A 15,519-nucleotide genomic window follows, 5' to 3' on the forward strand; every position below is an offset into this window, starting at 1 on the left:
CTGGGTAACTCCAACACTGATCAACCTCACCTGCCTGTAGCTTTCAAGTAGTCTAATCTTGAAGACCTTGATTAGCTTGTTCAGGTGTGTTTGATTAGGTTTGGGAGAGCAGAGCGTTGTGTTCACGCCAGATGTTGTAATAATTACCGTAATTAGGAGATGATAAAGATGACGACAAGTTTACAAGTTGTTATTATGACTAACTTCTACATCTCTTTCACCTAAAATCTGCAGGAAAGTTGATCTCTTGTGAAAACTTTTGCCATAAATCTGCATAGAATATACACCGACAATAATTGCATTTACCCAACTCTGAGCCTTTTGTCTTGCTCCACACACTTCAACTGTATTCACTAGGGATGGGGAAATGAAGCCTCATGAATCACTGAGGCTTTCCCCTGACTGTTCCGGGAAAAGATTCAAAGCTTCGAGAGTGTCGAGAACAGCGCCGAGAGCAGCGCCATCTGGTGCTTATTTAAAATAAAGCAGCCAGAAGCCTGTGTTAGAAGCTCTGGCAGATGAAGCAACCACAACACACTCCATAGTTTCAATGTTATGTGTACAAATAAAAAGCGTACATGTTTGTGTTTGATTTGTTCATTAAATAAATTATTTTACCCATTAAAGTGTGACAATTAAAATATAAAATGAGCTTATATGATTCAATAAGATCTAATGTAGGCTCTATATATATTTCTCTCTCTCCACACACACACACACACACACACACACACACACACACACACACACACACACACACACACAAAAAATGAATAAGGACATTGTCTGATAGGATCATCTGTTATTAAATGTGCTTAGGACACTTGTTACTGATAGTGCTTAATCAACTGTAGGAATGACAGAAGGTTGATAAAGTTTTTTATTATTTTTATATTTTTGGATGTTGCCATTGCTCTAAATACAAACCCTTCACCAAACACCAACACCCCTCTCCCCTAATCCCACCCTAAACCCCAATACCAACACCAAATTACCTAAAATCACCAAAAAGTACAAAGATTTTACAAAAACAAAAAGACACAACAACAAAAAAATAGTAGCCTAAGTAGCGAAAAATTAATTTTGCTTATTTAAATGTAATATATTGTTTAACTTTCAAAGTAGGCTACAGCACTCTCCTCACAAACACATCAACCAGACTGAGGCAACGACTCGTTAAATACGATCTGGAGTTCGAGCCTTCTGACACCCAAAGCGAAACGCGCACGTGACTGGAGAGAAAGTGTATGGAGCGAAATATGTGCCATAATTTAACAAACAAATCCAGCATTTTGCAAACAAACTCAATCTACTTTGCAAAGGAAAACTAGACTCGCAAACAAACTCAATCTACTTCGCAAAGGAAAACTCGACTCGCAAACAAACTCGATCCGCTTTGCAAAGGAAATCATCGCAAACAAACAGAAAGCAATGTGCAAGCACAAAGGTCACAAATGCGTGCAGGCAGATTTTCTCACAAATGCGTGCAGGCAGATTTTCTCACAAATGCGTGCAGGCAGATTTTCTCACAAATGCGTGCAGGCAGATTTTCTCACAAATGCGAGCAGGCAGATTTTCTCACAAATGCGTCCAGGCAGATTTTCTCACAAATGCGTCCAGGCAGATTTTCTCACAAATGCAGTTGAGCAACTTCCTCCTCTAAAACAGTAGATGGCGCTAAACTATAGGCTAATTTAGCGCTAGTCTCCCAGGAGAAGCACTGATTTGAAACTTGCCTTTGCCTACAGCTGAGGAAAATGACCGGTGAACGGGTGTGTTTCTGTCTTATTTGATCTATAATTAACCTTTTTGAGGTTTTCTCTTGCCAAACGTTTATTGCATATCTAGACAGAAATCCACATTAGCACCATAAATTAGTGATTATGTCTACACTTGAACGAATCTATTTCTTTCGTTCTCCATAAATGAATGAGAACATTTCATTTAATTGAGCGGCGGGTTTCATTTGTGTGTCCAAAATAATAATTTGGCCACTGCATAGGCTACGTCACAGGCAAGATAAGAAACAATTGTATATTGTTTTTTTTGTTTGTTTTTTGTTTTTTTTTGCATTAATTATTTTATTACATTAATTGTTAAGCTGACTGAATTCCAACTAGGCTAAATAAATAAATAAGTGGGAGCCTCCTTTCAATTAAATTAAATGTTCTCATTAATTTATGGAGAACGAAAGAAATAGATTCATTCAAGTGTAGACATAATCACTAATTTAGTAATTTCGCATGAGTCCGATGCAGAAAAAAATGACAAAAAGCAACAAGATGGCAGAGCTTTCAGCTTATAGATTCCCCGATCCTAGAGTGAAGTGCTACTAAGTGCTAATGTGGATTTCTGTCTAGATATGCAATAAACGTTTGGCAAGAGAAAACCTCAAAAAGGTTAATTATAGATCAAATAAGACAGAAACACACCCGTTCACCGGTCATTTTCCTCAGCTGTAGGCAAAGGCAAGTTTCAAATCAGTGCTTCTCCTGGGAGACTAGCACTAAATTAGCCTATAGTTTAGCGCCATCTACTGTTTTAGAAGAGGAAGTTGCTCAACTGCATTTGTGAGAAAATCTGCCTGGACGCATTCGTGAGAAAATCTGCCAGGACACATTTGTGAGAAAATCTGCCTGCACGCATTTGTGAGAAAATCTGCCTGCACGCATTTGTGAGAAAATCTGCCTGGACGCATTTGTGACCTTTGTGCTTGCACATTGGTTTCTTTTTGTTTGCGAGTCGAGATTTCCTTTGCAAAGCGGATCGAGTTTGTTTGCGAGTCGAGTTTTCCTTTGCGAAGTAGATTGAGTTTGTTTGCAAAATGCTGGATTTGTTTGTTAAATTATGGCACATAATTCGCTCCATAAAAGTGAGGCTTCGTTTGTCATCGATCACGTGACTCTAGTAAACCAATACACACCCCGATACGGGGCTTCACTAGAAATTGTTTCGCTTGTGTGATACGCGCATCGATGCTTCAGTGTCATATGTAACATCACTAGTATTCACATCAGGGGCGTTTCTAGGTTTTAAAAACACCAGGGGCTGAGCCCAAAACATCAGGGGCTGGGTAACAAGATAACATGATTCGATACAGAGAATAATGTATATATTTAGGCCTATATGCAGGGGGGCAGACTGGTTAAAAAATTCAGTCCTGGCCCTGTAGCCACACCAGGCCATACTACCACACAGACACACACATTCAAATGCGAGGTAGTTAGGGGGGTTCGGGGGCATGCTCCCCCGAGAAAATTTTGATTTCTCAGACCTACATATGTGCATTTTAAGGTGTTTGAAGGCCAACATTTTTTGATAACAATAGCTTTAAAAGCATGTCAGTGGGCAGTAGCATAAATTATTTGTCAAGCAGATAACAGATTCTTAAACATGAGAAGGAGGATAAATGTTGAAATGAATGATCCACACTATAAAATGGAAATGCAGAATGTTTCTGCTTATTGTTGACAATACACAACCACATATTCCAAACAGGAATGGCCTTAAATGAGAAATCTTTCAAGGATTATTTTGCATAGATGTAAACTTTTTAGCATTAAAGATTGGTTTCAGCAACTTGTTTCTTTCTTCAGTTAATCAATGTTTTTGGCACTATTAAATCAGTTCAATTAAATTTCAATTGTTCACTCATAAAGACAGTCACTTGTCACCATTACTGGCCTAATGATGCAAGTTGTGCAAACACAGACAAGCGGAGTGATAGAAACTGTGAAAAGGCTGATGCTGGTGAAATATTCGAACACATTCGAAGACCTTATATATAGGCTACATATCAGAGTTAAATAGGAATACATTGTAATAATCTTAATCAAGCAGACTAAATCACACGACTGCACAGCAATATTTAAGCACATTATACAAAGGAAATAATACCAATCTAGACAAATTGGGTTGCTTATAGTTAAAAGAATGTCATGAACGATCATTTAGGCTAGATGTAGGCCTATTTTTCAAATTTTTGGTCACAAAATATTTAGTCAGTTTTGATGACTTTGCAATATTGATAAAATATTAGAATATTAATAATGAAAACTGAGTAGGGCTACGCCAAAATGTGTAACATTTATGTAGCCTACAAAGGAATACAAAAGCCCCGACATACTGTAGAGTTTTGACGCAGCTTTAATCTCCCTTTTGGTTGTTTCAATACTTAATTGACGACAGAACACGACGTTACATGCTAGTTTATTTTGCGTGATACAGGGCGCGCCGCATTTGCGTGATTGAAGAGTGCGCGCCGCGAGCAAACGGCTGGCACGACGTAAGTAAGTTAGTTTTTCTGAGTTTTACTGACATATACTGTAGCCTGTAGTGATGTTACATATGACACTGAAGCATCGATGCGCGTATCACACAAGCGAAACAATTTCTAGTGAAGCCCCGTATCGGGGTGTGTATTGGTTTACTAGAGTCACGTGATCGATGACAAACGAAGCCTCACAGTAGGTGTGTTCGACATCGGCTGCGGCTGGATGTAACCGATCGGCGAGAGTAGCCGCGTGCAGGCGGGGAGGAGCTGCAAACGGAGACGTGAAGTCGGACACTTTCTGGTTCCCGTAGTGACCGCTCACGTGGTGTTTGCATACTTTACCACAGCTGAAGTGAAATAAATGCAATATTTGCCTAATAATACACAGATGTTTCAGAGACATTTTCATTCAATACTTTATGTACTGCTTCATAGAGCGTCTGTTTGAACAAGAATAAAGTTCAACATAAGCTACTATCAATGAAGTGGAGTCTACGTTTTTTAAGCAGTTTTAATTTGATAAACATGACACAATATAACATGACAACGACATGAAAAGAGTGTTCACTGTTATAATAAACTGATTTGAGAGCTTTAGAGGAACTAAAGGTGTTCGAATAAACACGAAACACACGTGATCGTTGTCATGCGGTGAATCTGGCCAATCGTGGGACAGCTGTGTCGTCATCAGCCCTCCTGCAGCCCAGTGCAGCCGCTCTTGAGAAGCTGCGCTGGCTGAGTTCTCCGGCTACTCTCGAATCGCTCTCGCGGTACTTTGATGGCATACGTCACAGTCACGTGGCGTCGGCGCTGTATCAAGGCTGCGTTCCAGTCCAAAAGTAGGTGTGTTCGACATCGGCTGCGGCTGGATGTAACCGATCGGCGAGAGTAGCCGCGTGCAGGCGGGGAGGAGCTGCAAACGGAGACGTGAAGTCGGACACTTTCTGGTTCCCGTAGTGACCGCTCACGTGGTGTTTGCATACTTTACCACAGCTGCAGTGAAATAAATGCAATATTTGCCAAATAATACACAGATGTTTCATTTCATGAGACATGTTCATTCAATACTTTATGTACTGCTTCATACAGCGTCTGTTTGAACAAGAATAAAGTTCAACATAAGCAACTATCAATGAAGTGGAGTCTACGTTTTTTAAGCAGTTTTAATTTGATAAACATGACACAATATAACATGACAACGACATGAAAAGAGTGTTCACTGTTATAATAAACTGATTTGAGAGCATTAGAGGAACTAAAGGTGTTCGAATAAACACGAAACACACGTGATCGTTGTCATGCGGTGAATCCGGCCAATCGTGGAACAGCTGTGTCGTCATCAGCCCTCCTGCAGCCCAGTGCAGCCGCTCTTGAGAAGCTGCGCTGGCTGAGTTCTCCGGCTACTCTCGAAACGCTCTCGCGGTACTTTGATGCCATACGTCACAGTCACGTGGCGTCGGCGCTGTATCAAGTCGGACAAAATTTCTAACCGGCATGCACTGCTTCAAGTCAGCCGCCGATCGTTCTGCGCAGAGCTGCATGAAGTCGAACAAGCCCATTGTCATGCCCTTCACTCGCTAACTTCCCTCCGTCTCGTTCACTCGGATGTACGTCATTGCGAGTGCTCACTACTGGCGGAAACTGCAATGGGCTGAAATGGAACGTCCTAAGCCCTTGATCACTTGGAATCAGCTGTGGAGTTGATTTATTATTTACATTTTGTTTCCCTTTAAGAATTTGTTTAATGCAGCATCCAAATGTTTATAGGTGTGTTTGGGTTGTTTTAAATTAAAAATATATATTATTAATATATCATAGAGTTGTCTGTTGTGGTGGTGATTAGATGAGATATGTGGGGACGTCACAATCGTACTGCATTGTGGGACATATAGGTGCCTGAAGTGTACATTGAAGCAGACTCGCTCCCTCGGTCAAAATCGAGGGAACGAGGGTCTGTCCATATAAACTTCCCTCGTCCACTTCACGAAGTGGAACGCACTTCAAAATGGCGGCAGGGATTCCCCCAAGGGGAAGTGCTTAGGGAAGTTCGCAAGTGCGTGTCTAAAAGTGGACTGGAACGCAGCCATAGTCGGACAAAATTTCTAACCGGCATGCACTGCTTCAAGTCAGCCGCCGATCGGTCTGCGCAGAGCTGCATGAAGTCGAACAAGCCTTTTCTCTCCAGTCACGTGCGCGTTTCGCTTTGGGTGTCAGAAGGCTCGAACTCCAGATCGTATTTAACGAGTCGTTGCCTCAGTCTGGTTGATGTGTTTGTGAGGAGAGTGCTGTAGCCTACTTTGAAAGTTAAACAATATATTACATTTAAATAAGCAAAATTTATTTTTCGCTACTTAGGCTATTATTTTTTGTTGTTGAGTCTTTTTGTTTTTGTAAAATCTTTGTACTTTTTGGTGATTTTAGGTAATTTGGTGTTGGTATTGGGGTTTAGGGTGGGATTAGGGGAGAGGGGTGTTGGTGTTTGGTGAAGGGTTTGTATTTAGAGCAATGGCAACATCCAAAAATATAAAAATAATTAAAAACTTTATCAACCTTCTGTCATTCCTACAGTTGATTAAGCACTATCAGTAACAAGTGTCCTAAGCACATTTAATAACAGATGATCCTATCAGACAATGTCCTTATTCATTTTTTGTGTGTGTGTGTGTGTGTGTGTGTGTGTGTGTGTGTGTGTGTGTGGAGAGAGAGAAATATATATAGAGCCTACATTAGATCTTATTGAATCATATAAGCTCATTTTATATTTTAATTGTCACACTTTAATGGGTAAAATAATTTATTTAATGAACAAATCAAACACAAACATGTACGCTTTTTATTTGTACACATAACATTGAAACTATGGAGTGTGTTGTGGTTGCTTCATCTGCCAGAGCTTCTAACACAGGCTTCTGGCTGCTTTATTTTAAATAAGCACCAGATGGCGCTGTTCTCGGCGCTGTTCTCGACACTCTCGAAGCTTTGAATCTTTTCCCGGAACAGTCAGGGGAAAGCCTCAGTGATTCATGAGGCTTCATTTCCCCATCCCTAGTAGCCTGACAAGATCTGGTGTGACTGAAGACTGTGCGGTGGTGCTGACTGCGTTATTTTTTTAAAACCGGTGCGGCGCGCGCGCCCCTGAAGTTCATCCGTGAGAAACTTGAAACCAGTGCTTAACTTGAATTCAGGTGACTCATTAACACTCGCGCTTCTGTCCACGCCCTGCTCTCACGGCTCGTGGACTCGTGCTGCTTGCCACTTTGCCTAATAATAATTATCAATCAATTAAATGTTTTGAGATCCGGGGCTATAAAAAGCTGAAGCCCCGGACTGAAGCCCCGGATGTCCATATCTAACGACGCGCCTGATTCACATCTCTTTTTTTTCCCCATCAATCCCAGATTTCTTTGTTTAATCCAATAAAAAAAAAAAAAAAAACTGCTTTAAGGACTTTTCATTGAATAATTTCTTCGTTCCCCCCTTCAGATTCACCAAGGATCCAGCTGATTACTGGCAATTTGGTGGAGGATTATTCTTTAGCTGCTACATTGCACTATCACTTCTTGTACGGATTCATTGACCTTTTGTGTTATTTTTATTTCATTTTTCTTTACTTAATTTAATAAAAGTTTACTTATTTAATTAGTACAATGTATGGCATTGTATAACTCCACAAATATTATCAGAAATATACGGAGCGCCCAGGGGTCAGGCAAAAATTGTTGAAACAATATAAACCTGCATTGAAAGATATAAGCCAAAGATCCACAGACCACAACCTTCTAAGCTCAACACCACAATTTGTTGATTTCATCTGTGTTAAAGGTTGTATCAGTGATTTCAGGCCCCCTAAAAAAAAGCCTGAAATCACTGATACAACCTTAAAAGATGAAATCATGACCTTATGATGATAGTAACCGCAACTGACACATGGAGTAATATAACATTTTTCTCAATTCCACCTCGGGGCTCTGGAGAATTGCTTGTGAATAAATGGTTGATATTGTAAATTTACATCTGAATACATAAAATATGTGTTTTAGAATGGATAGTGTTGTATACTTTGTTATACCCGACTGTAATTGAACTGTTAAGTGAAAATCTTGTACGTGACTTATATTGTTTTCAGTTTTCTTGCTTTTATTTATACAGGATAGTACAGACAGCGGACAAGAAGTGAAGAGGAAGTGATGGCATCGGAATAGACCTCGAGCTGGGACTCTGTCGGAGCACTGCACAAGGCTGTCACATTTTATTGAGAATTTTAAAACTTTTTATTTTATTTCTGTACATTTTAAATATTAAATGTTTAATTTAAGGTTTACTGTAATTGAAAAAACAACAACTGTCTTTAAACATTCCATTTAGATTTCTACTTCTACAGGTTTTTTAACATTACTTAAAACGAAACATTACGAAAACGCTGCAATTTAAAGTTTGAGATGTTTTTCATCTGTTTTAGAAATTATTTTTAGACTTTTTGTTTTGTTTTCCAAAATAAAACTTATTTTCCAATCTTGAGCATGTGTTAACTTTATTAAATGTTTAAGCCATTGATGCCAGTCATTTGAACGTTAACAATTTTTTAGTGTACAGTATGTACAGTTAATCACAAATTCAGTCAGCATTGTCATGACTCATGTTCCAACAGAAAACTAGCTTGTAATTGAATGCACAATTGTATTCAATTACAATTGAATACAATTGTAGCAAAGTTTTATTTACAAATGTCAAACTTATAATTCTAGACTCTAGATAATGATCTTCTCCAGACTGGGAATTCGGACAAATATCTATCATGTAGTGTATTCACCTTTAGACTACAGCATTTTTTTATTTTTTTAATAATAATAAAAAAAAAAGTATGTACATGTATTTGTATAACGCCTTTCACAATGCCTTGAAGCAGCTTTATAGAAAATGCATGTTTCTACATAATGTGCCAAAGTAATGTCCATATGTCAGAAAGTACAGTTCAATAAAGTACAATATAGATCATGCAGTTAGCTAACATTATGTATTAATTTAGGCAGAAACCTAAATCCTAAATTTTATTCTAGCTTCATGCATAGAATCTTTTTTTTATGAAAACTTGAATGTTGGTAAGTTTCATAAAAATAGCAACATTCTGAACAAAAAGCTGAGAAAATCGCATGCATAAGCAATGCCTTTATCGCTTGTTTCTTCCTGTGTTTTGATCCGTAGATTCTATCATCTTTCAGAAGATGTTTAATACTGCCCCCGTATAACAGTGAAAAACCATGGAAAATGTAATCTATGGCAGAGAAGCGTTGTCTTATATTTAATGGAAAATTCCATCAATGGCAGTGAGAGTTAAAGCAATTATTAAAAGTTATATTTAATGATTACAATATATAGAAAATTGGGCAGTTTTGTATGATTCAGAGTTGTCATCTGAAGTCCTCGCAGGGGTTGGCGTCCTCTCTTCACAGGTGTTTGGTCATCTAAAATCTCCATAAGACGCTCGATCCAAACTGGAGCTGGCGTGCTTGGGATAGCATCCCAAAGTAGAATAGAAAAGCAAATGGAAAATAATTAGCATAGCTGCTGTTCATAACATTTCAAGCAATAGATAGTCGATAGTCACATGCTTTTGATCTGGTATAACCGGAGTATAATGTTATGAGATGCATTATGTGAATGCTTGGCTAAAGAAATGAGTCTTAGATTTAAACTGTGAGAGTGTGTCTGAGCCCTGAACATTATCAGGAAGGCTATTCTAGAGTTTAGGAGCCACATGCAAAAACGCTTTCCCTCCTTTAGTGGACTTATATCCTAGGTAGGCTACCAGAAGTCCAGAGTTTTGTGATCTTAAAGAGCGTGATGGATTGATAAATTGACAGATAGCATGTTCCGGAGCGTAGCAATGTTTCTGAGGTGGAAGAAGGCTGTTTTTGTAACAAATATTTTTGTAAAAAATATGATTTTCGAAGTTTCTGTCTAATATAACACCTAGATTTTAAACTGTAGAGGATAGAGTAAAGCATTAAATTCTCTGAACAGGTTTTTGCTTCAAATTAGGTCTTATCTGAATTATTTTTATTTGAATATTTAATAGTATTTGAATATTAAGCAGCAAGCTCATTAGCTTCTGATGCAACCACAACCAATCAGCTGTGCTATGTAGATAACGATATAATCACTAACAAATTGAGTTAAGGACCTGTATCAGCCTGCTCCAACTAGAGTTTCATGACATAACTTTGTATGAGTATCATCGGCAGCACTAAGTGGCAGCATATACTAAAAATAATAGAGAGGCCAACACAGATCCTTGTGGCACTCCGAAATGTATTGACGTTTATTTTCGTCACGTCAAATGTGTTTCTTTGTCTCTGTTTCCCGCCACTCATCTGTTTCGATGGCTACCATCATTACTTAGTTCAGTTCAGCTGTGTTTAGTAAATTATCTTCTTTGTGTTTGCTACTTAAGTTGTGCCTTTGCTAACACTCATTGTCAGGTCTCCGTTTCGTATCTGTTGTGTTAATGCCTGCCTTTTGGATTACTTGTTATTAAACTACGTTTGGAACTTTATTCAACTGTGTTCGTCTTCCGGCCTGCAAACACACCTGTGACAAGGTTACAAGATTGAGCGATCTGATGTTTAGGAGCCCATGCTTTAGAAATTTATTTTGTTCCCTAATTTTGTTATTTTAATCCAAAAACATAATCCATCCTCCTGTCACACAGCATTATGTACTTGTTCTTTTTTCGTATAATATTTAAAGAGTTTGATGTAGAAACAACTCAATATTTGTATAAAAAGCAGATTTATTTACGAAAACATTGTAAAAAATAAGATAAAGATAAGACTTTGACAAGAGACATTCAAAATGTCAGTAGTGCCCTCAGGTTTAACAGTAGTGCACGAACCCTCAGTGTTTCTGCAGGTTTTCAGTGTGCGCTCCTGCTGCCCAGCAGACAGACAGCACAGCGGCCCATCTCAGGAGTGCAGTACTCTTTACATCAACAGGATTGAATCCCTTGTCACATAAAATATCTCTTTTGTGAAACTATTAACAATCATGAGCATGTCAAAGGGACCCCTGGTACAATATATGTTTAACACAGCAATGAAAATGAACACGACTGCAGATGGCATTCAGAAAAGATCTGTCTGTAAACACTGAGATATGCTGGTTTGTGCAAATGTAGGGTGCTCCTGTGAAGTTCACATACACATGCATCTTTACATATACAGTCCTGGCATTATTGTGTTATTCCAGAGAAAAATATTTGTCCTTGTAATCTTTTATTAAAATATAATAACTTGCTTAGCCTCAACTAAATGTCTGCCATTAGAAATCTCTCTTCCTCTTTCATCCTCTCCACTCGAACCTTCTGACAATCTGGTATGTAACACCGACTTTTCATAATCCAATCTATTCCAAATGGATAAAATCACTAATTTTCTTCTTGTTGAATATCATGTTTCACTCAGAAATACTTAAGATTACAGAAATAAAATGGGCTGTGAATGGCAGTGTTTTGACTTTCAAAGCTAACAGATATGTACTGTTTGTTGTTCCTCTGTAGCCTCGTACTAAAGTCGCATCTACAGCTAAAAGCCCCCCCCCCCCAAAAAAAAAAAAAAAAAAAAAAGAAAGAAAGAAGATTATCCAGGAGAACGTTCAACCACACAAAATGAGAATCTCAGGACAGTGATCATTAATTATAGCATTTCTTCCTCAGTTCTTCTGCGGCTCAGCCCTTAAACACAGCCTGTCTCGAAGAGTTTGAGCAGATCTTTACAGTCTGGGTCGATGAGATCTGCTGGTTTCTCCCCATTTTCATTCTCTGCTTCCACACTGGCACCCAGAGAGAGAAGGTACCTAGAGAAAAAAAGAAATATATTTTACATTTTAATACAAATAATTGAGCAAATCTGATACTATACCCCCTCTGGAAAACAAGAAAAACTTCAGTGTACTCGGGGAAAAACAGTACCTGTTATCGTACTGTCCGGTATAGTTATAGTAGAGTTAAACTGTCATTGTCATGGTTCATTGTTCATTGTTCATTGTTCGTGTTTATTGCATGAGTTAATATATGTGTTGATGTATGAGTGATTTTGTCATTGAAATACATTTGTTTTCGCAAGCACAGGGTAATCTAATGGTTTTTGGTGTTGCTGGTGTGAACTTGCTCTCACCGTGCAATCTCAGGGTAACCGTCGCTGCACGCCATATGCAGTGGTGTCCATCCGTTCTCATCCCTCTGATGAACGTCAGCTCCGTACTTTATCAGGAGCTTCACACACTCCAGGTTTCCTGAGAGAACGGCTTCATGGAGTGCTGCCATTCCTGAGAAGATGAAGAAAAATACAAATCAGCTCTTGTTATGGTTTGGAATTGGAAATATGGAATTACACTAATTCTCCCTAAACAGACACATAAAGAACCATGTATTAAGTTAATTGTGCTATTTCTGAACCACAAGCGGCACCAAACGTAATGGCAAAATATTCCCAAAATCCATTAGTTGGCAAACATATTTTTTTCCCAAGAAGTTGAGAGCAATTTGTTTACGTTCCCTTTCATCTTAGAGCGATAGTTCACCCTAAAATGAGAATTAAGTCATCATTTACTCATCCTGGTGTTGTTCTAATGCTGCATGCCCTTCTTTCTTTTATGGACCACAAAGGATAAAATAAATAAATAAAAATGTCCCACTCACGCTCGTTCATATAATGGCAGTGAATAGCGACCAGCATCAAGCTTTTTTAAAAAAAGACACAAAAGTATCACATAATGATCCCATGCGACACGTCCCGGATATATTTATTTTTCATTTTAGGGTGAACTATCCCTTTAATGTCATTTGCTCTGCTGGTGCGTACAGACGAGGAAATCTGTGATTTGAATTTTTTCACCATTGTTTAATAGGCAATAAGTTCCGGTGAATTGTTTTTGACCAATCGTCTGAGAAATAACCATAAACACATATACAAAGAAGTCCCTGAAGTAAACAGAGAAAAAAATAAGCCAACAAAATCCATCACTGATGAACCATCCTACAACAATATTCACTCTCAGAGCTTATTTTGCTTATTTACCCACAAAAACTTCATAGTATTACCTTAAGGGTACATACTATTACTCTAAGGTACTAATATGCAACTTTTAAGGGTACAGATTCATCCTTTTAAGGGTACTGTCCCAGTGACAAGCTGGTTTGCACATGCTTTAATTAATTTTTGTGAAAAACATTATACTCAGCTACTTTTGAATAGACATCAAAGGAGTAATATACTTTTTGTCATAACAGTGTCTACAAACAGATGTGTCCATTCAAGTCCTCTTGAAAAGTTTGTATTTATGAGTTTATTAGTCATAATTATGACTTCAAATAACTTTGATCAGAGCAAGATGGCAATACAATTTCAACAAGATTCTTTAACTCTACACCTACAGTACAAATGATAAATACATAGTTCTCACCTTCACACACCCAACTCCGAAATTCTTAACAAAATCATTAATTCTCATAATTAAACTCTTACATAATTAAACAATTATGAGTTGTGCTGATGTTCTTTCTGACCTGACTTGAGCACACCGTAACTGCAGAAGCTAACCCTTAACCCCCATTGGCCTGCCCCAACTACTATTGGTTGAACCAGAAGTTGACATGTTAGACCGCTATGTTTGATCTATGTTTCAAACACGCCATAAAGCCGATGCCTTCACACTCTTCAGGAAGTAAACCTATGAATGGTTTGCTTAATCTTAGCACAATACAATCTCTTAGCACCTCTAAAATAAGTTGTAGATTTGGTAAGGTTCACTCACCAGAATGGAAGATGGTGTCCAGACGCACTTTCCTTGCCCTCATAAACCGGCCGATCTGTTCCAGCTCACTGTGCCGGACTAAATCCTGGAACACAATATCGTTTGTGAAGCGCACGGCCCGGGCGGGTTTGAGGGTTACAGTAGGAGTAAGTTGTACACCTGTCCGGGCCGAACTGCTCTGCCGTGATGGCTTGCTATAAACAGCGGTGTAAGTTGAGGTGGGCTTGTACGCAGGTGTGTAAGCTGGTGGAGTGTAGTATGATGGCGTGTGGAGTGTCGTAGGGCTCAACTTCGTGGCACTGTAGTAGCTGGGCGAGTACGAGCTGCTGGAGTAAGGTGAAGGTGTGTAATGACTGGATGTATAGTGCGTGTTGGAGCGTGTGTACTGTGACACCGGATACTGGTAGCTGTACTTCATTCCCGCAGACGCCACGGCTCTGCCTCCCCCCTCGGCTCTAGGCTCAAGAGGAGGACAAAGAACTCAAAATGCCTCAAATCAAGCTCCACGTTAGAGTAAAATCCTTTTTGGGGGGGATCTTGAACCTCAACACTTTGGGTTCACACCGTCTTCTGTTTTTAAAACAACCACAATCCGCTTCAGGTCTGAAATAATGGTCACTTTTCCAGAGGAATCTGTTCCGTTTTAGGTGGATCTGCTTTTTTGGTCAAGTTTTGTTAATTCATCTGTCCCATCATCACTACTAGTTTCATTAACTTTATTGCACGGTTTGCACAGTCTGCTCTTCTGACAGTGAAGGTTGAAGCAGATCCCTATATACCCTTTGTAGGGTTATTTTGGGCATGTCATCCCCTGTATCGAGTGACTGTGGTGTAACTCCTCCCAGGTTCCCACTGTACTTTCACAAGCACATCAAGCTTCAACGCCACCCCCTAATAAATATCAATGACAGCACCAATGAGCAGCCTGCTGGGCCTCTTTCGAAAAACTTGGACAATATGTGTTTACCACATAAATGAGCTCATCCTAAATGGCGTGATTGAACACATGGGCAACAGCTGAAGGGAATTAACGTTTTATGACAGGAGATACAGTCTAGACCAGCAAGAGATGTGTGATCTTTCTATAACATTTAAATAATGTTCCTTAGTAGGTTTTGGATATCCACACAGCTTAGAGAACACTGTGCACTGTTTCCTGAGAACTGCCACAAAACAGACAAGGCATAAACCAAGTTATTTTGGATTGACGTGTCTACACGGAAAAATTGTGTTGTTACAAGATAGCATTCAAATGATTGATAAATGCATTATTTGAAATGTCACCAACCCCATCAGACAAAAATAAATAAAAATAAACTGCGTGCCTCCATGGGGCGTGAATGTCTTTATTGGCTATGGACGCGCCACGTAGATTGTGTATGGTCTAGACATTGGCTGTGTCTGAAATCACATAGTCTCTGAATTCTTTGGAATAA

The 15,519-nt window shown here is 39.0% G+C and overlaps 1 protein-coding gene across 1 annotated transcript; it reads right to left on the reverse strand.

Moving 5' to 3' along the window:
* Nucleotides 1-11,054: 11,054 nt before the first annotated feature.
* On the reverse strand, nt 11,055-14,824 carry ppp1r27a (protein phosphatase 1, regulatory subunit 27a). The gene is made up of 3 exons (XM_082187310.1): nt 14,084-14,824; nt 12,445-12,595; nt 11,055-12,124 (listed from the first exon to the last, which is right to left on the reverse strand). The coding sequence occupies exons 1-3, from the start codon at nt 14,499-14,501 to the stop codon at nt 12,004-12,006; spliced, it is 690 nt and encodes a 229-aa protein (XP_082043436.1). The 5' UTR covers nt 14,502-14,824; the 3' UTR covers nt 11,055-12,003.
* Between the last annotated feature and the right edge of the window lie 695 nt (nt 14,825-15,519).

The sequence above is a fragment of the Leuciscus leuciscus genome (assembly GCF_965113295.1).
Source record: "Leuciscus leuciscus genome assembly, chromosome: 1".
In the NCBI taxonomy this organism is placed as follows: domain Eukaryota; kingdom Metazoa; phylum Chordata; class Actinopteri; order Cypriniformes; family Leuciscidae; genus Leuciscus; species Leuciscus leuciscus.

Excerpts from the sequence above, each read along its gene's own strand:
- ppp1r27a (XM_082187310.1), bottom strand. The coding sequence starts at position 14,501 with ATGAAGTACAGCTACCAGTATCCGGTGTCACAGTACACACGCTCCAAC. Across the intron at positions 12,596-14,083 it reads GGACACCATCTTCCATTCTG|GAATGGCAGCACTCCATGAA; the intron begins GTGAGTGAACCT and ends TCATCTTCTCAG. Across the intron at positions 12,125-12,444 it reads GGTTACCCTGAGATTGCACG|GTACCTTCTCTCTCTGGGTG; the intron begins GTGAGAGCAAGT and ends TTTTTTCTCTAG.